The 20,335-nt window shown below is 40.7% G+C and overlaps 1 protein-coding gene across 2 annotated transcripts in view; it reads left to right on the forward strand.

Moving 5' to 3' along the window:
* Col25a1 (collagen type XXV alpha 1 chain) overlaps window positions 1–20,335 on the forward strand; it is a 383,527-nt gene that overhangs the window by 187,919 nt on the left and 175,273 nt on the right. Inside the window, exon 1 of one of the 2 annotated variants that reach the window (XM_076933258.1) lies at window positions 18,352–18,423. The exons of the other annotated variant lie outside the window; for it this stretch is intronic. Within the exon in view, the coding sequence (XP_076789373.1) occupies window positions 18,418–18,423 (6 nt within the window). The 5' untranslated portion in view covers window positions 18,352–18,417. Of the gene's footprint in view, window positions 1–18,351; window positions 18,424–20,335 lie in introns of those variants that run through there. 2 annotated transcript variants of the gene reach the window in all.

Raw genomic sequence — 20,335 nt, forward strand, 5'->3', positions numbered from 1 at the left:
AGCTTATGAAAACAAAAATATGGTTGAAACTTCATTTAGGAAAATGTGACTAACTTTTTATGAATGTTTAAGTGTGGGAAACGATTCCTTTATTACACAATTTAGGTGCCATGTGCTATACTAGAATGCCATGTTGGGGGCATGTTTTATTTTTTTATGCTGTCATGCACTGATTACTCCCCCGAGCCTTTGGGATAACACATGAAGCTTCTGGTTTTGAGATTTTTTTTTTTCTGGAATTCTGAGGCTTCTTTTGCGAGCAAGTCTCCAATGTATCTCACACTTCTCTTTTCATGCATTTAAACTCATATCTGATATATTTGGATTTGCCGGTCCAGGTCCGCCAAATGTAATGGCAATATGATCACGGAATTGATACCCCCTGTGGGCCGAGGCCAGTCCTCTCTCCTTAGGAAGAACTCCCTTTGAAGTCTGTTGGAGTCTTGCCTGTACAAGGAGCCCGAGACAGGGCCCTTGGAGAGTTTGTGCTCCTGTCTTTCCTTGAGTAGGTCATCGCCACAGCATTCCAGCCTGCTTTGCACTCCCAGGAATAGATTATCTTGTCAGCTTTGAGCTCGATGCGTTTTTGAGTAATATCCTGGATATCTGCTGTCTGACGCCAGTGTTTATAGTGTGCACCGGGCCTTTTCAGTAGCACTGGTCACTAGCCTTGAGCTAGTTTCTCATCCCGGATAGCCGGTTTGCTGCAGGTTTTTCACATTCTCCATTGCCAATTTCTTTCAGGCCAGCATAGTCCAGGGAGAGGGATTAGCACAGGCTTGTTGACTTGATCAGAGGAAGCATTGCCTTTGAAATACCTTCCGCAATCTTCCTGCCACGTTCACGGATGGGCCATGAATCATGTTTGCACTGATCTTGCTTCTGTGACTGACTTATCTGCTCTTGCTTAACATCGGGCCGACAGCACGCCCCAGATCTAGGAGCCTTCACCTCTACCTTCAGATTTCAGCTTTTGTCTTTAAAACTCAAAACCAAACACAACTGCCCCAGAGGAAACTCTCAAGGTTACAAGGGCAGTACCACGTTCAAGGCATCTTTTTGCAGAATTTGTATTGGCCATACAGACTAAGAAATTAATTCTTGTGTCTGCATGACAGTGGCCTTCACAATGCAAGGATTTTTCTCTTTGAGTCATTAAAACAACATGTACCCATATTTCCTATGTTCTTATCTCTTAGATTTTTCTGCTAAGAAATTGTGTGTGCCTTATTGTATATAAAGAAAAAAAAAGACTGTATTAAGCCACAACTATTTGGTGTGTAATAGTCTAGGCACTTTGTCCACAAAATTTCATTTTTGTTCACAGCAGCCCTCTGACATTCCACGCTCCATTTCCAATGATAAAAGTAACATTCATGGAGCTTAATTCCATAAGGCCACACAGCTAACGGCTTATGATGTTAAAATTAAGTTAGATACATCTGATTTTAGATAATTTCAGCCTTTTACTTTATTCTTTATGAATTATAAGTGTATTATAATACATACCACTGTTATACAAGTCAAGCAGACCATGGTTAAATCACATCCCCTGGCATAAACAAACACACACAACAAAAGCTTTATATGCAATTTCTATGGCATTGCTTACAGCTAAATAAATGTAAATGAATGGTGACATTGCTTTGGTTAGATAAACTTAATAACTTTATTTATCTATAGACAGTATCCAATTATTGGCAAATTTAATGTCTGGTGATCTTACTTTTTCTGTTTTGAGCATCATTTTTATTTAGTATGTAGTTTTCCTTTTCATTCTTCTTCACTAGCTGAAGTCTTAACAGTTAATGCAAATGTACTTTTAAGTTTTATCCCTACTTTATGACATTAAAATATGTTTGGCCATCTCCACAGATAAGAAATTAGTTCCTATGTAGATATCAAGGTGTGTTAGTATTTTAACCACAAGTACCCTTGTTTTCATTCTGTATTTGTCCTGTGAAGCCCACAGGTAGTGTGATAAGTTGATAATCTTATTTCTGGTGGGCAACATTGGCACAAAGATAGTTTTCTAGAAGTCTTTCTTGCCACTTCCTGGGGTACTGTGCCTCTTACGGACAGGGTGCTGTGGTGTAGCCTGGCGTCCTGCTGGGCATCTTCTCCTTCACTTTCATTCTGTTATCGGAAGCACTCAGTATAAAGGGCAGAAATGGGCATGCTGCCGTGGGCCACAATATGTTGACTGGCCCAGGGGAGGATGGCATAGCTCGCTGTCTCTTGTTCTTGCTAAAACTCACCTGTTTCTTGTTGCTGTCTTGCAGTAATAGTTTCAGTATTAAAAGAGCAAAAATTAAAAAAAAATACTTAATGATAAAATTTATCAACTTTCCACTTAAATCTTTACTTCATATGTCTTGGGAGACTTGGATGTATCACATTAGAATGTGTGGACATACATCATCTCATGCTTTAGAGAAGTTTCTACATTTTTGGATATTGAAGTCATTTATAGTTTAAAGCTTGAAATGTAGCCCGAATTAGATCTCACATATCAATTTACTCTACAGTAAGCTGTTAAGCCTTAAACCATTCTGACAAAAATATTTATAAACAGCTGAGAAATAGAGCAATCTGTGATTATAGACGACTGGCTTTATGATTAGGAATCTGTTCATTTCTCTATTTATCTACTTTTATTCTCATGAAGGTAGCATGCTTCCGAAATCTAGCTCTAATAAACTCTTTGCAATGGTTTAGGCATCTAGTTCTGATACTACAACTGTATTCACTCAAGTGATGTGCCTGACCATTGTGTTTACTATGTACAATGTGTTTACTATCTCTGTTTTGGGTAGCTTGTGTATGCGTGTTCACTATGTAAGCAGATGGCCTACATGCTCATAAATCGAGGTCAGAGGTTAACATGAGGTATCTTCTTCAATTGAAATCCACCTTGGATTTTGTGACAGGGTTGCTCACTGCACCTGGTGCTCACCAATTTGACTAGGGTAGCTGCCCCTTGAGCTACCCATCTGTCCCCCCAATTCCTGCCAAGTGTGATGATTATCCCACCCTCAGGCCTAACTTTTATGTATGTTCTAGGAAATCTAAACTCTGAACCATCTCTCTAGCCCCTGTTTTGTGTGTTTAAATTTAAGTAAACACATACACACACAGATATGAATTTGGAAAATAACTTCAGTATTTTAAAAGGTGCAAATGTCCCCCTTTTGTCTTACAGTCTGTCCTTCTGTCCAAAAGGAAGTTCATTCCCAGTATTCATAGGTCATAGAATCAAGCATGTTTAATAACTATAGCCAGAGGAAGAGCCAGGGGACCCTTGGTGACTAGCTGTTTCACTTGTATGGGTCCACCAAGCCCTATAATTACTCTTGACTGACAGAGATATGATGTTTTCATTGGTAGCTCGAACCCTCAGAGGTGTGAAATGTGATGCTGTTGCACAGCCAGTCTTGTTCCATCCACCTTCAGCAATTGTCAACTTCGTTTGAACGTTAGAATCTTGTTGACAGATGAGCGAAGCAGACTGAGCCAAGCTAAGCTTGCCGTGCTGGTTCTGTGCTGGATGAATTAGGGAAAGAAATCTCTGTAGAACTTTAAGATGCTAAACTCTGACATTTTTACTTCATAATGAAGAAACAACTTGGGATTTTTCATCCAAAAGAAATTCTTTTCCAGACACAAGTACAAGTGATAGCAGCAACTCCTGTCTGCCATTTTATGTATCAATCCTCCCGTTGCCTCTGTGACCAAGACTGACCACGACACCCATTTTACAAAGGAGGAAATTAGGGGATGGGCCCATTGGATCATTTGTCCTAGAGTGTATATCAATCGAGTGGCAGAAGAAGAACTTAAACTCAGGTTAATCTCTCTTCAAAACTCATTTCCCTCCATGTTTCCCAAAGATGTTTTTTGGGCAAGTTGGGCAAGATGCCTTCTGTAGGAAGCATCATCCTTGTGCTTCTGCCTTTGTGTATCTGTCAATCACATTAAGTTCTTTCTAGTTGTCTGTAAACCTTGACACTTGTGTATATCCTTTTCTATTGTCATTTGGTTAATGTAAACTTATATATGATGTAAATAGCCTCAGGTGAAAGCAAATTCCCTAGAAAAGTGGTGGTGGTGGTGGGACGGGAGGTAAGGTAAGCTTTACTTCTTACTTCACAGAAATTAGAAAAATACATTTATAAAGTTTTTCAGAAAATAGTCTTCTATATTATTGTAACCATCCTGCTTAATTTTAAAAAAATAGTATCTCTCTTAAGATTTTGAGTGTGTGTTTGAGTATGTAGGACATTAGTTTCTTTTCCTGTTGCTGCGACACAAGAGTCTGACAAAAGTAACTTACCAGGATGGTGGCTTATTTCAGCTCTTGGTTGATGGGTACAGTCCGTCATTGCAGGGAAAGTCACAGCAGCGGGAACTTGAGCTGTATTGTAAGGAAGCAGAGACAATAATGTGTCTTTTCACTTCAATTTATGCAATCCAAATAATCTCTGTATGTAAGCTCTGCACCTCATGCCCCATGCAAATCCAGATCCTGTCAAAATGACAGTGACCTAATCATCACCTTGAGTGACTGTTCTTCCTCTAATACTCTTGATGATTGAAGATAAAACCATGTGTCCTGTAGGAGGTGGTATCAGCACAAATTCTCTAGATAGCTAGATAACCATAACATTTGTTGTAGCAATCCAAAGAAAGATGAACCTGGACAATTTGTGTTTAAAGGTTTCTTATGGGTAGAGTTAGAAGAATGGCAACAGGCTGTCATGGTAGGTAGCTTATTTTGTGTCTTAGTTTCTGTTGGTGCTGTAAAAACACCGTGACCCAAATCAACCTGGTGAGGAAAGAGCTTTTATCTTATAACTTTTAGTCCATAATCAAGGAAAATCAGAACAGGAACTCAAGGTAGAAACCTGGAGGCAGGAACTGATGCAGATGCCATGAAGGGGGTGCTGCTTACTAGCTTGCTCTTCAATATCAAGAAAGCTACTTTAGAATTAAGTGTATTTACAAAGCAGCTCAGGCGTATTTTGGATGTAATATTTTAATTTAATTTTTTACTTATTCACTATACATCCCACCCACTGCCTCCTCCCAGTCACTCTTCCTGTACTCTTTCCCCCTACCTCCTCCCCTTCTCCTCTGAGCAGCTGGACCCCCTACTCCTGGGTATCTCTCCACTCTGGCACTTCAAGTCTCTATGAGGCTAGGCACTCCCTCTCCCACTGAGGCCAGACAAGGCAGCCCAGCTAGAAGAACATATCCCACATACAGTCATCAGCTTTTGGGATAGCTCCCACCCCAGCTGTTCAGGACCCACATGAAGACCAAGCTGCTCATAATATTGGGCATATGGAACCTGAAGTGGCTACCTCCTGTAGCCAGACCCAGTAGAGCAATAGAGACACCAACCCACCCACAAAACTTTCAGCCCAAAATTTATCCTGTCTACAAGAAATGGAAGTAATATTTTTACAAGCTGAATAGGTGATTTATGTGATTGCCATTCCCCATGAGTGGTTAAGTGTTAATTATACCCAGAAGTATGGGCTGGCTCTCTCTCTCTCTCTCTCTCTCTCTCTCTCTCTCTCTCTCTCTCTCTCTCTTTTCTCTCTCTCTTTCTCTCTCTCTCTCTCTAAGGGGATCTTGGTGCCTTCATTCTCCAAAGCAGCTACTAAAAAATGCTATGCTTGCCCTGCACAAAGTCTTACACAGGCCCTATTTTTGATTCCATGGACCCAATGAAGCATCTACCACCACTACCACACACATTTGACCAAGTTAACTAGATGCAATACTAATCCGGATGTTGTCCACAGGGCACTAATCTGGAAATACTCTTTTTTCATTATTAAATTAACTTCAATTTTTTTTTCCTCTGGCAGAAATAAGAAAAAAACTAAGAGTATGAAACCTGCTGTTCCAGGTTTCTTAAATGTTCATTACAAAATTATTAATGACATTTAACACACACACTTATTTTCACAAGTCTTCCTGATTGTGGTCAAAATAACCCTTCTACTTGTTTTGTGCTTGCTCATGCCTCAGAGCTACTCACTAGGTGTGTACTTCTAACTTTCGTTTCTGAGCTATTGTTAAAAATGCTTTCTTCATGGTCAAAGATAGAAACAAAAGGACCTAGGATTTAGAGGCAGGAGGGATGTTGTGAGATTGTTAGTAACAAACTCGACTGTTTGTTTCAAAAATCATGTAGTGATTCATTTATCAAGACTGTCCTGAGCATCCAGGCTATGGCTTCCCCTCTGCAGTGTAATGGGGGTAAAATGGCAAGCAAGACAGGACCTTGGCTTCAAGGATCTTAGAATCCAGTAGAGAACAAAACCTAAACAGTGGTGTAATGGGGAAAGAGATGTGTTCATGACATACCCAGGTACATTGAAAGAATATCAGGGGACAGAACGGCCCAGTTTTGAGCACAGAGAGGAGCCAGCATGTCTCTGGATCTGGTCAAGGCAAATGTCTTTAAAATGGCCACTTTTAAAGAATTTAATTCTTAAAAGTCTTTGATGTACAAGGAAGAATGGTTGACATCTTTGGAAAAAGAAAATCCCCACATGTATTAACTCACTTATCCTGGAGCCCTTTAAAGATAAGATGAGAAAGACTGGGGATACAAACCTGAGGATGGAGAGACTACAGAGGACCTGGCATGCCAAGATAAGTCAGTTCCTAAATGTGGGTGGTCTCGGAGGAGTTAGGCTGAGGAGGCCTGCCTAGAGGAATGTTTTAGAAGAGCGCCCTTGCAGAGGACTTAGGAGAGAAGAAATGGGAAGAGAGAGATGTTTAGGATACTTGTGTCTGTGAGAAATAAAACAGTACAAGAGAAAAGCAGGGAGCTGTAGAGAACGCGGCAGGGTCAGGTGGTATAACCAGGGCAGACATGCTTAGCTGTGTGGCTGGAATGAGTAGTGAAGAGGAGGGAGAAGCGATGTAGACCCTCAGGTGTGACTCTGGGGAATGCTGTGCAGGCTTCTGGGGTAGAATATAGAGGAAACGGCCTGAGCCAGGGCATGTGCTAGGCTTTGTTGCTATGACCTGTATAACAGGCACTACTTAGGAATTCTTAGTTTTGGTGTTTTCAGAGGTTTTACTTTCATAGAAAGAAAGGTATGGCAGATGTGATGGCTTATCTTCATTTCTAACCTGATTTAATTTGGAATCACCATAGAAAAGTGGGTGTGTCTGTGAAGACATTTCCAAGGGAGAATACTGCCATTGTAGGTAGCACCATTCCCTAGGCTCTGGTCCCAGCCTGAATAAAATGAAGAAAGTGAGCTGAATGCCAGTGTCTGTTTCTCTTTGCTTCCTGACTGTGGGTGTAATGTGACACCTTGTCTTCCTCAAGGTAGACTATACCCTCAATCAGTGAACCAGATTAAACCTGTCTGTTGCTCTTTGTACAGTATTGCCACAGCAATAAGAATACTGTAGTTTAGGAAAGCCCACAACATGATAGCCAGGAGGAGAGCATACCTGTGCTAGGACATTTTCTCATTTTTCTCCTTCTGTTCTACCTGGGCTCCCAGCCTATGGGATAGTTGGCCTACATTCAGGAAAGGACTGCACCCTCTGATTAATCCTCTCTGAAGAACCTGTACAGACACACCCAAAAGCTGTCTGTCTTTTATTAATCTAGGTCAGTTTCCTCAACCCAATCAAGTTGACATCAAGATTATTTGTCACAAAGTTGACACCGGGCTCCACCTGAGATACGGTACCTGGAAGATTTGTGGCTTTATAGAGTGGAGATGAAGGGCCGTTCACAAAGATTTATGGTTTCATAGAGTGGAGGTGAAGGGTGACACTTTAAAGATCACTCACCAGAGAACACAGGAACACAGAAGGGCATGGCAACAGTACCTCAGGAAAAGCAGCCTTCTGTGGAGATACATATTTTCATTGAACTTGTTTTAAGATTGAGTGCTTGGTAAGATATCAGAGTGCAGATACTTACCAAGTTTAAGAGGCACTAAGCTCTTGTTGTTTTAACCAAAAATGATGGTATACTTGGGCATTTTTCTTTGTGCACCGGAGTTCTGGCATGATTGGAGTCCTGGAAAATGGATGATGAAATTAGAAACAGAAGATGGCTGTGGTGCTACTAGAAAGGGACTTGGTGATTCTTTCAGGATTCTCTAGAGAATCCAGCAGGACATCTAAATATTTAGAGAGCTGTTGTGTATGGAAGTAGCTTAGAAAGTTGTAGATGTTACATGTTAGCAAGTCTAAGGTCTGTGGGCATGTCAGTGGGCTTGACTGCATGCTGTTTAGGGAAACGCAAACTCAGGTCTTCCTGCTTTCCCAGCAAGCACTTTACTGTTGAATTCATCTTCCCAGACCCCTCAGATAGGGCTTCTGCATTTCTTAAGGTAGAGTTGCTTATGCAAGGAAACTTGGCCTCTACTATTAAGGCCTATAACTGATTGGAAGCCTGCCCAGCCTATTGAGAATAATAGGCTTTACTTAAGAGTCACTCACAGAAAATATAATTACCCTTAATAAATGTCTTCATAGTAACATATAGCCCTATATTTGACCAAATGTCTGAACTCCCTAGTCCTGCCAACATAACACAAAAAATTAATCATCAATGACCAACACTGATATCTCCAAACAGACACGATTTAAAACTACTTCTGGGAACCCAACTGAACAAACACTCTTGTTTTGTGTTGCTTTCTTCTGTCTCTGTAAACCCTTTCTCCTCCTTCCTTGGTGTCTTGCCTTAATTCAGCTTTAATATTCTATGTGAATAGCCTTCATTTATGACTGGGAAGTGTCCTACACACCTGTGACTTGACAAGCATTCTTGGCCAATAAAGTGATAGATCCTGTTGGACGTTGGATACTGGAAGCCTTCTACACAAAGGACGTTCTCTGCCTCAGGATGAGCATAGAACTACTCTGGGTATAAAATTAAATATTTAGGAAAAAGTTTGACAACATATTCATGTTCACTTAGGCAATCAACAGTAGTATGCTCTTCCCTGTGGCCCGGGACCTCCTCAGCTGTATATTTTTGATGAGGTACGTAGCATCAGATGTGTTAACAGTTGGTTGCTCCTGACATAGTTTCATGACTTCACTCATGACCATATCTTGCTTGGCAGGTTAGTATCCTTACAAGGATAATCGTAACTAGGAAACACTGCTGGTGAGTTTTCTCCCCCAGCAGCCTTCATAGCATCCTTTAGCCCTGGAAATACTTGACATTGCTCTAGTTCATTCCATGCTTTCCAAAGGGGAGTGGCAAACATATAACACATAGCTCCCAAGTGACACATGTTAAACAACGACTAGAGGGCTCATATTTTATCTCTTCACTGCAAACAAATCAGAGGCACACTTTTTTGAACAGTGACAAGATGGCCTCTCCCACTTGTCACATGTCAAGATGGAATGTTCCTATACAACTGGCATTAGGAAACCTGTGTTTAAGAAGTGACATAAGGTGATTGCCATTCTGCTGTGCAGAGCCCACATTAGGAGATGAAGATATCTCTGAAATGGCAGGGGCTGGCCATGGAAGAAAGGCATCATCAGGAGGTACCAGGAGAAAAGCCAGGGCTGCTTTCACCCATCACTACCTCACTGTGTACTCTGTTCCCTTCTTCCTGGCTCAGGACCGATTCCAGCTCCCTACGCTCTGCGGGCGGAGGGGGAAACCTAAAGGCATACCCACAAAGTGGCTGAATCACCACTTCCTCCTATGAATACTCAAATGAAATCCATATTGTGTAACAAGCCCACAAAAAAAAAAAAAAAAAAAAAAAAAAAAAAAAAAAAAGGCGAAGGTTTGGCAGGCACCGTAGAAACCCAATCTGGAAACTACAAATTTAAAAACAATTATTTTAAATTTCATATCACAGACTTCCTTTGGAGGCTTCCGTTCACTGCATCTATATTAGGATATTCTCCTGGGAGTGAAAACCAGCATTTCAGAGCTTCATGCTGCCCAGAGCCCATGGATTTTATAGGCTACATGAAAGCATACTTGAGTCCTGTACTGCAGATACGGTCTTTTATTCTGATATATAATTTCATTCAACAGTAGTAGACATATATACGTGGTCTGTTGATTTGCAATTTGGGAACAATTTCAACTTGCTTCCTTCCAGAGAGTTTTATTAACAGCCAACGGCATACGGCTTCAGGCTCTTTCACAGGTGAGAGGGGAGGTTAAAAGAGGGCTACAGAGGGCCCTGCAGGGCCCCCAGATAATTTACTGCCTGTCTGTGGTAATGGCTGAATGTATATATCTTTCACCGTATGTAGCCTTCCATTTAGATTTTTAATCCATGCTACAGAATAAGAAGCTGTTTGAAAAAAAAAAAAAAAAAAAAAAAAAAAAAAAAAAAAAAAAAAAAACCTCCCTTGGAGTGGAACTAATTAACTTGCTGGTTCCTTTCAGATACTTTGACCATAACTCAGTATGCCCTAGGAATATCCCTGGGTAGGAAATGACCTAAACTTCCACTTCCAGTCGTGGGGATTATTTATTCTGATGCTGCCCCACCCCTACCCAAGTCTCTACTTTGCATATTAAAGTTAAGCTTCTAGCCATTGAGTTTCCATGCCTGGTAAACTGGTCTGGCATCACCACTACATACAGACTTTGTACATTATACGACACGAGTTGAAAAAGAACTGTTTCTGAACTTTTGCATTGTTCACTGGTTTGGAAGTTGTGTGAAAGGCGAGGATTCACTCACTTTACTGACGGAGACCCCTGGGTTTTATTTGTTTAAAATGTTATTTTCCCATAGGCATTACATCCCCCTTTAGAGGGAGTACGGGAATGCACCCTTGCTTTAAAATTTAAATTTAGTGACATTAATAGAATTCAGAAGAGAGCTTGATCATTTGCCAGCTGATGGCAATTTCAGATCGCTGGAAATATTGAACAAAATGAAAAATTGCTTGAGCTCATATCAAATATCATAATTTATAGGAACCTCGTTATAGAAACTGCATAGTTCTTATAATAGGAAGTTTCCTATGTGCAGATATTTAATCAAAAACACAAGGCAAATGAACTAGGACCCGGATCAATGTAAGGGAGGGTAAAGCTTTTACTTTGTCATTTAAAAATATACTTAAGGAGCAGGAAATTCATTCCTTTTCATTTCTAGAACTTCTAGTACTTTCTAAAAGTCCAGCAAAGCATTTAAATACTAAAGCACATAATTTTCTAGCATTCAATTCTGTTAAAATTGAACTTTTGTTCACATATTACTGTAAATTCATTCATTCTATATTTTTTTATTCAATATATATCCTTTATTTCCATAAAGGATAGTGGCACCCTCGATGTCACCCACTGTAGGACCTTCACTAAATTATAATACATTTATTATGATATCAGCAATCTGGGATGCATGGACAATATAAGCACCAATTTTGGGGAATTGTTGACAACAGTCAAGGGGATGGTTTACATTTGTGTTTGTCATTCAGAAGCTGGAAGTCAGCATCCTTTTAGGACTGAGATACTTCTCTTATACACTATGTTTTTACTGGCTAGCAGGATACAAAAGATGTCAAGACTATGTGATAAATCTCTCATAAGAAGATACCTATTAAGCATTTTTAACTTGCTACACTCCATGAATGGTATCTAAATAGCATCTTAAATTATGAATGTCCAACTGCTTGCTTTAAATTACAACTAAAACCAGCTAAAGATTTGACCTCATCTATTACAATTATCACTTAAAGCTCAATGATATAGTTGTTTATGTTTATGTAAAAGTTTAGCTTCCTGCTTTAACATCCAAATATATGTTTACATGTGTGCTATGTATGTACATGTGCATAATGGAATGCTAAAAGCCTCGTAATAGAGTATTAAATTTTAATATTTGATATAAAAACTTTTATGTTTAATACATTCTAAAATATTTAAATATAAAATATTTAAAATAAAATACCTAGATATAAAGGTATTGCCTCAATTTTTTTAAAGTTAGGAAACTGGATGTGCATGTCACATGGGAGTTTGTGGAGAGGCGGTGACAGGGACCCAGGAGCACGCGGGTGAGAAGGAAAGACAAGGGACATAGCAGCATACAGTAGTATGTTGCATGTGAATGTATTCCCTTCCAGTGAGCACCTGTTAAGTGTCAGTGTGTCCAAGTCTTTATGCCACCCAGCTTTGTCTCTTACTGAAGCGTAGCCAACCAATTTTCTAGAAATTTTATTTTCAATTTTCCATGCCCCTCTCCTCCAGGCCGTTCTGGAGTGGCTCTCAGGATGTTGGCGAGGGTACGTTCTGTTTCCTAATGAGGAGGGTTCAGTTTCTTGAGAAATAATTTGTAGGTAAAGATGTTTTGGAGGTTTCAATTAGCTATAAGCCAGTACACTGCAATGAAGAAAAAGTCTTACTTACTTAAGGACCAGATCAGCACTGTGAAACAATGTGATGTTCTTTAAGTAGTATTATCCTTTAATTACATGATTATCGCTTAACTACTCAAGTTTAAATCTTCACATTTTGTTAATTCTGTTTTACCTTAATCTAAATAAGAGAATTGGTGGAAAGTTTGGGAAGATTTGTTTGCAATCGAATTGAATTTAAATTCTTAGATCATTTGGTATTTTGCTTCTGTGGTTGACTGTTCTTTTTTGATTCAAATATACTTTAGACAAGGTTAATGTTTGTGTAGGAGTGAAAAACATATTCTATGGTGACATAAGATTTGATGATGGGTATTTAGTAGTGGGATAGTGCTATAAAATACTAAGGTTAGAGGAAAAATGATTCTATAGGATTATTTAAAACCGGGTTTAATACTTATCACTACTCTTTACCTATCTGTTCTACATGAAAAGGGAATTACTAGAAATAGTTGAGCAACCTTTCATTTTTCTACACTAGAAGATAGACAGTTTAAGATTCCATTCTCTAACATGACACACACACATTAAAAAAGGAGGTTCCAAATTGATTCTTTTTTTAATGTTTTTGAAAATCTGAATCATGGTTTGGATTAAGTGTGTGCCCTCTGTCTTCAGACTGGGACATCCTCTCTCTGTTCCTGCCTGCAACGTGAACCCAAAGGGGACCAGATTCCAGCTAGTGATAGATGCTTCTTGTGGGAGTGCACATGGGAGCTGAGGGAGCCTGGAACTGTACTGTAGCTGCCCTCTGGCACTGGTGACAAATTCTCCTTCCCTCCCTCTGCTTAATGGCACAGCCAGGTTCCTTGGATGCCTTTGTGCATAAAGGCTATGCTCCATGCCTCTTGTGTCTTAGTTCATGTTCCGTGCAGTATTCACTCTTTGTGTGTGTGCACACATGTGTATGTGTACATGCATATTTGTGCACGCGCTGTGTGTGAATTAAGCTGACGCTCTCCTCTGAGTTCCTTTCAATGAAAAACAAATGGCCGAGATTTGCAATGTGTCAAAGGCTTTGAAAAGATGGCTTTAGCGGACTTTAATTTCTAAAGCTTTTTACTACCTCTTAAGAAAGACCTGGTAGGGTCTCCTAATTTACTTGGTGCACACCGACTATTAATACAAATGTCTATTTTAGCTTGGTTCCTTTCATTTGTACAAGTTTAGGGCTAGCCAGTCAGCCATGCCTGGCTGGAGCATGATGCCATTCATGCATGGAGGCCTGTGCTTAATTCTCTCCCCAGCAGCCTCCGACCATGCTGTGGCATCAGCTCACCAAACACTTTCTTTTATCCCTTAGCAGTTACTTAGACTCGTTTCAGTAAGAACCTGTGGTGTCTCATCAATAGAGGCGATTATCCAATGGTGATGAAAACACTAAGCTACTTTCCCTGTCTCCATGGAGGATATTTATATTACAGAAGAAAAGAAACATGTTCCGGCTGCTCTCGTGGTGATATTATAGTATCTAATCTAATTGCAGCATCGCTAACTGCATATTGGGTTTTCTTCAAAAATAAATTAAGGTAGCTCATTTTTCAATACCAACAAAAATTTTATTGAGAAGAGAGAATTTTAATTACTTTTCACTACCTGACCTTCTTTTTACAAGGTTTGCCAATGGCTTCAGATATATAGAAATCTGAAGCAGTGTAGGGCCCCACGAGTTGTCTCTGATAAGAAGCTCCCAGCTGAAGTGACCAAGCTTTGTTTCTCCTGGTTTCTCTATCATCATTCTTGCCTGGAATTTAATAGCCGCCTGATAAAAATCATATAAGAATGGACGTTTAAAATACAGACATTTATGACAAGCCGTCTACTGTCCCAGAACTGTGTAGTGTAACATCCAAAGTGTGGGCTTTGAAGAGTGGCAGACCTTTGGGTAAAATCCTGTGTTGTATCCATGGTACTCAGTGGAAGAGGTCATGGCTGGTACATGCCATTTGCAGATAGTTCTACCTAAGGGAATCTCCGACCTCAAGCAATTGTTTGCTGTCTGTATAGCCTTGGAGAGGTGCCCTGAGTCATGGGAGTTTTGTCATCTCAAGGAAGGATGCTTGAGTTTCCTGGAAATAGCTACACAACAGCTGCTCATGTCCACAAAAGCAAGAACAAAGTCCTGGAAAGGAGCTTGCAGCTCACAGAGTGTGTGATTTCCGAGGAGCCACAAGTAGCCAATGCTTATGGTTGATAACCAAATGCAGTGTCATCAAAGAATGAAGTGGCAGTCTGTGGCCATCCAATGAGGTAAAGTTCTGTGGTGTAGGACATCAGGGGAAGTTTTGGGAGAGTAATGTAAGTCCTTCATCCTTGATGGATGTGGTCACTAAAGGGATGTGAAGGGTGACCAGCTCAGAGCCTGTAGTGAGAGAGGAAGGAACCTGGATGCAAGGACGGTGCCTGTTAGCCCCGCCCATAACTCAATTTGGTCAAAATGTGGTGTCTGTATCTTTGATGGCAAAAAATGGAGACTGAGACTTAGGTCAGTACAGCATGCTGGATGTGCCAGAATGCTCAGGTGTGAGCAGTCCTCGAGGACACTCATTCCATGGACACTGCCTTTCTATAGCTTCTGCATGAAGGAGAGGAGGCGTTCTCCTGGTTGCAAGTCTATTTGAGTGTGTTATAGGGAATACAGGAATACATATTTATGCAAATTCCCTCATGACTCATCATGAACAAGATGCAAGAGGCAATATGTAAGATAATCCAGAAATTCTGCATGAGTCAAGCAGACCGGTTTGTTGGTTTATACTTATAATGACTTTGTAAAATGTTTGTTACATGATTTAAGTTAAACAGAGCTTTGGGGGGTGGTTGTTTATGTGTTTTGTTTTTGGAGTTTTGTAGTGTGTAGGGTGGAACCTAGAGCCTCGGCTTCTAGCTCCGTCCATGCCCCTGAGACACCTCAGCTCTTACCTTGTAAGATTCTCCTCACACCAGAAAAGGACACGCCCATTCCTTTATCTGCCTCAACCTTCAGATCATTCCTGGATCCTTTTCCTCCTATCTTTCGAGCTACTCACAAATCTTACATCAGAATGTGGCTACTACCTTTTTACCCCCTCTAGTCCCCATCCACACACACATACACACACATACACATACACACACATACACACACATACACCCCTGGCACAGTCTGTCTTATCTTTCTCTTAGAATGCTATGGAAGCCTCCTGACTTCTCTCTGTGCGTATACAGCATTGTCTTTGCAGATCTTTCCTCAGTGTCCACCACACTTTGCAAACTAAACTCAGACAATGCTGCTTTCTCTGTGTAGAGCCTCTGCCTTGTGGTGTTGTGTGTCATGATTAACAGCCATGTTCTTACCGTACCTCATGCAGCCCTGTTTCCTGGCCCTTTTGCTTTCAGGCTCACCTTTCCCATCACTTACTGCAGTCCAGACAGCCAATAAGTTGCCTCCTCGACCCTCTAAACATATCTCCACTTGTGGGCATTTCCCCTCACTGTTTTCTTTGCCTTTTCTCTGACAGAGTCCTCCCACGAACACCTTATTAATTGGCACTCTCCCACTTACTTGTTCCTAGGCCTGTTTTTCCTCCTATAATATTTTTGCTTAATTTTTATCAGCCATCTGCCATAGTATTTATAAACATTCTCTTAAAGCCTGCCTCCGTCCTTAAGAGTGGTAGCAGGGACTCAAACATGTTTACTGTGTCTGCTCTCTCTACAATGTGCAGAATGCCTGGCACACTGTAGGTGCTTAACAGTTATTAAGAGAATGGACAGATAAATGACCAGCCTCATTCTTCTCATTCCCAACAGACAACCCCCACCACAGTACTCTGAGGTCTGGAGCATGAGTGATTTCTGTTCTGTGTCTCTATCTGAGTTTGTGTCTCTGTTCAGTGCCCCTGCCCACTTAGAGAAGTCCATGTGTCCTTTTGTGGTCTTTATTCTGCAGTGTTTTTTCTTTTTCCATTTTTTTTTTTTTTTTTTTTTTTTTTTTGGTTCTAAGCCATTTCTCCCCTCCATCCCCAATTTAAATAGTTTGTTGTCTATTTATAAATATTTTCAAGAACTGTTACAGGGGTTCTGGGCGTGCTTTAGAGGATTACTGAGTTCATTCCCTGGGATAAAGAGAGGAACTTTAGGGAAAGACAGCAGAGCTAGCTGCAGAGAAAGGGAAAGTAGCAGCCTTATCCCCACAGGATGGTGGGGAGGGGTCAACTGAAGGGAGGCTGGCTGGGTGTTTCATAGAGGACCTGGGTTCCTCCCTTTCCCTTATTGATCCAGTTTATGCACCTCCATGGCTTCCTGCCATTTCTCCTCCCAGTGTCCTCCAGGAACAAGAAGCCACTTCAGGTAGCCCACTTTTGCTTTCCTTGTCTACCAACATCCCTCCAGTTCTCCTTCAGCACCTTGCACCATAACACAGAGACGAAGAAATCATTCTCCAGATCTGTATTCTCTTTGATTCTCTACCCTTTTCCTCCCCTCATAGGCAGTTACTAAAAATGTCTATTCCAATTGGCACATAGTCGGTACACATGCTTTCCACTCTGCCTTCTACACAGACGCTGATTCATCCCAGCATGCTTTTCTCAAGCGCATAATCTTTAAAATACATTGTCCCGGGTAGCTGGTTACAGTCAGCCACGGATGACATTCCAGGTGACACTCACTTGAGATCTCCAGAGCTTACTTCTGCCTTCATTTTCTCATGTAACTGCTCAGTCACTGGCGGTTAACATGATTGTCAACGTGGCAGGACCTAGAATCACCTAGGAGACAAACTCACAGGCACGCCTGTGGAAGAGTTAAGGGAGATTCTAGGATATGTTAATTGCGCTGGGAAGGCACACCTGAAATATGGTTAGCACTGTGCTGTAGACTGGGGTCCAAGGCCAAATAAATGGGGAAAGTGAGCTGACTGTGGATGAAGTGTGATGGGCTGTCTCTTGCTCCTGCCTGTGTGCCTTACCTACACCATGTGGGTCTGTGAGACAAACTTTTCTCTGAGGATTTTTTTTTTAGGTATTTGTCAATTTGATGAGAAAAAATGTAAGCAGGAGCACAGTGAACCATTCAATCGGACCACTCAATGGACAGAAAGGAAGGTTTATAGAGGATCAAACTATCTCGGTGGGTAGGGTGCATGGAGGGGCAGAGAGAAAAGCAAAATGGCAAAAAATCAGGCAGATTTTGACAGTCAACAGGGTGGGCATCTTTGAGCTGATACAGGCTCTTCTTGATTGGGAACTAGATGCCCTTGCCCAAGGTGGTTGACCTTGGGAGTTGGATTAAGGGATGCTCTTGGAAGATTAAGGAGGGTTTCTGGAATACACATAAACCTGCCTTAAGGCGGATTTATTTCTCTACTGAGGGATTCTTAACCTGGGGTGAAGGATTTCCTAGGGAATCCATGGGGGACTTCAGAATACATTCTGTATACAACACTGAAAAGACTAGAAGAAAAAAAGATACTGATTGGAGACATAGTAGTTTGTATCCACTTTGGAAGGTTACTGACTGCTCAGAGCTCCTTCTGTCTTCTGTCCAAGCCCCTGGCTTCAGCTGTTCCGCAGGAGACAGATGAAAATGAAGGAGTTCCAGTCACCCATGTCCACAGCCCAGTTTTCCTCAAGAGCTGTGTCACTGCTGGACATTGCCTAACCTCTTTGTAACTCACTCTCATATGCCTCTAATACGAAGGGTTAACATAGCAAAGAGATACTATTTACAAAGCTCTTAACAGCTTTTAGTAGTGCAAACAGTAGACATTCATACAGCCCCAAACAGGAAGGACATTAAGTGTTTATTTACACTTGATGATGCTCTTCTCGGTTTTGAGGTAGATTTCTCCTTTCAGGGCCCTGCCTTACTGGAATAATCGTTTGGCAACTCACATGCTATGAGTTAATCAGCTCTCTGGGTGTGAGGAACCTGCTAGGACACATTTACTGATGCAAAGGTTTCAGGAGAGCGGAGAGTATTGCCAAGTCCATCCTTTAGTAGCATGTTCAGGAGCTGGGATTGAGGATGCATGTAAGTTGAATCAGTGTGAGATGGTTAGAAATGGACTTGAAGCATTTAGCTGGGGCAATCAACATGGCACACGTTTAAAGATATTGTTAAGCTTAGCAGAAAGAGGGTTATTTGGCCTGTGTAATGTAATGGATATTGGTGAGTCAGGAAGAACTGGTTTTTAGTTCTTTAAAACAGAACACCTTTTTAAAGCTATGGAAGCCAGGTAAGTTCTATGTCATGTGCATTCCTTATGTTTGCTGGATCGTACCAAGCCACTGTAATGCTGGTCATCTGTTTGCATGTAAGTTGGCAGTCCTGATTCTGTACCAGCAAGAGAAAGACTCAGGTAAGGATAAAGGAGCAGAGCTAAGTTACATCCCAGTGCTGTGGAAACAGGGGAGGGTCCCACGGCTCCGCCTGCACTGACTCTTGACCTGCTGAGTTCTGGTCTGCATCACTGGTGCTGACTCTGTACCGATCCTGTCCCTCCCTGCTACCATCCACTCCTAAAAGCGATGGTGGCGTGGGCACAAAGGCGAACTTACAATCCTTACTCTCTGAGTTTTGCAGACTGTATTTTAATAATTGCGCAGTCTTTTTTGGAGAGATTGAAACACCCTGAATTGGGAGAAAGGTAGAAATTCAAAATTACTGACTTGGGTCTTTTGTTTAAATAGATATGGAGCAGAGGGAAAATAGCAACTTGATTAAGGTCCCATTTAAAACTTCCCACAGTGAATTGATAACAAGTGGTAATATAGATTTTATAATCCAGCAATTACATATAATCTATCCTCAAGGCAAGGACTTGTTTTCCCCATCTCTGATCTCTTTTCTCACCTTTTACCTTTTCTCTCTTCCATTCTTCTTTTCCTCCTTTTATAAAGATAAATAGGGTTACTATAATATCTGAATAAATTCATACTTTACACAAATTATCCTGGAAAATGCATAATCCATACTTGGTATGCTATAATGTAAATACATCTAATTCAAACTTATAGTAATGCTGCATTTTCATGTTGTATCATAAGGAAATAATTGAGAATATAGTCAAGTGTATATACTGGAATAGGTAGACATTTACAATACCTAAAATCTGAATAAACTTTAATGGACAATTAAGCTAATACATTTTAATGTTATAAATTAATGCATAAAGATCACCTAATGCTCCCTATATGGAAATTTTGATGACAAAAGTATGTGTGGTACATTTGTCTATGTCTAATATTCCACACATATAAACATTTATTCATAAAAGACCAAAAGAAAGTACTGATTTAGAAAATATGTTTTTAATTATTTAGAAAATATGTTTTTAATGATTATGGCAATGGCTTGTCAACCTGTTTAGGTATAACTAGATTTTAAATACAGTTGCTGTTTGTTCATAAAAGGCAAATGTTATGTGAGAATCATTTTTTAAAGATTTAAATCAGTTTTTATGATCTTTACAACAAGCCTGATAGAATCATCTACTCTTTCTTCCTCCTTCCTTCTCTCCCTCCCTCCCCCTCCTCCTCTTTCTGGAAGCATTTTATTTCATCTTATACTTCCAAGTGATAGTCTGTCATCACAGGAAGTGGAGGCAGAAACTGAAGCAGAGGCCATGGAGAAGCACTGCTTCTTAAGGCTTGCTCAGCCTACGTTCTTATCCAACCCAGGACCACTTGTCCAGGGATGGTACCACCTACAGTGATGAGTCTTTCTCATCAATCATTAATGGAGAAAATGCCCCCACAGGCATGCTCAGAGTTATCCTTTCCTGCTTCCTTTCTCTCTTGAACTTTTAAAGAGAGATGCTACAAGTTTGAGATTAACTATTTTCCTCTAGTTTGGCTCTTCCTACTCTAGAAACCACTAAAGACAGCTGAATTGAAAGACTCTCATACTCTTGTTAGGTAATATTTACCTAAGAGTGACCCTG

Source organism: Arvicanthis niloticus, chromosome 4, assembly GCF_011762505.2.
Source record: "Arvicanthis niloticus isolate mArvNil1 chromosome 4, mArvNil1.pat.X, whole genome shotgun sequence".
Lineage (NCBI taxonomy): Eukaryota > Metazoa > Chordata > Mammalia > Rodentia > Muridae > Arvicanthis > Arvicanthis niloticus.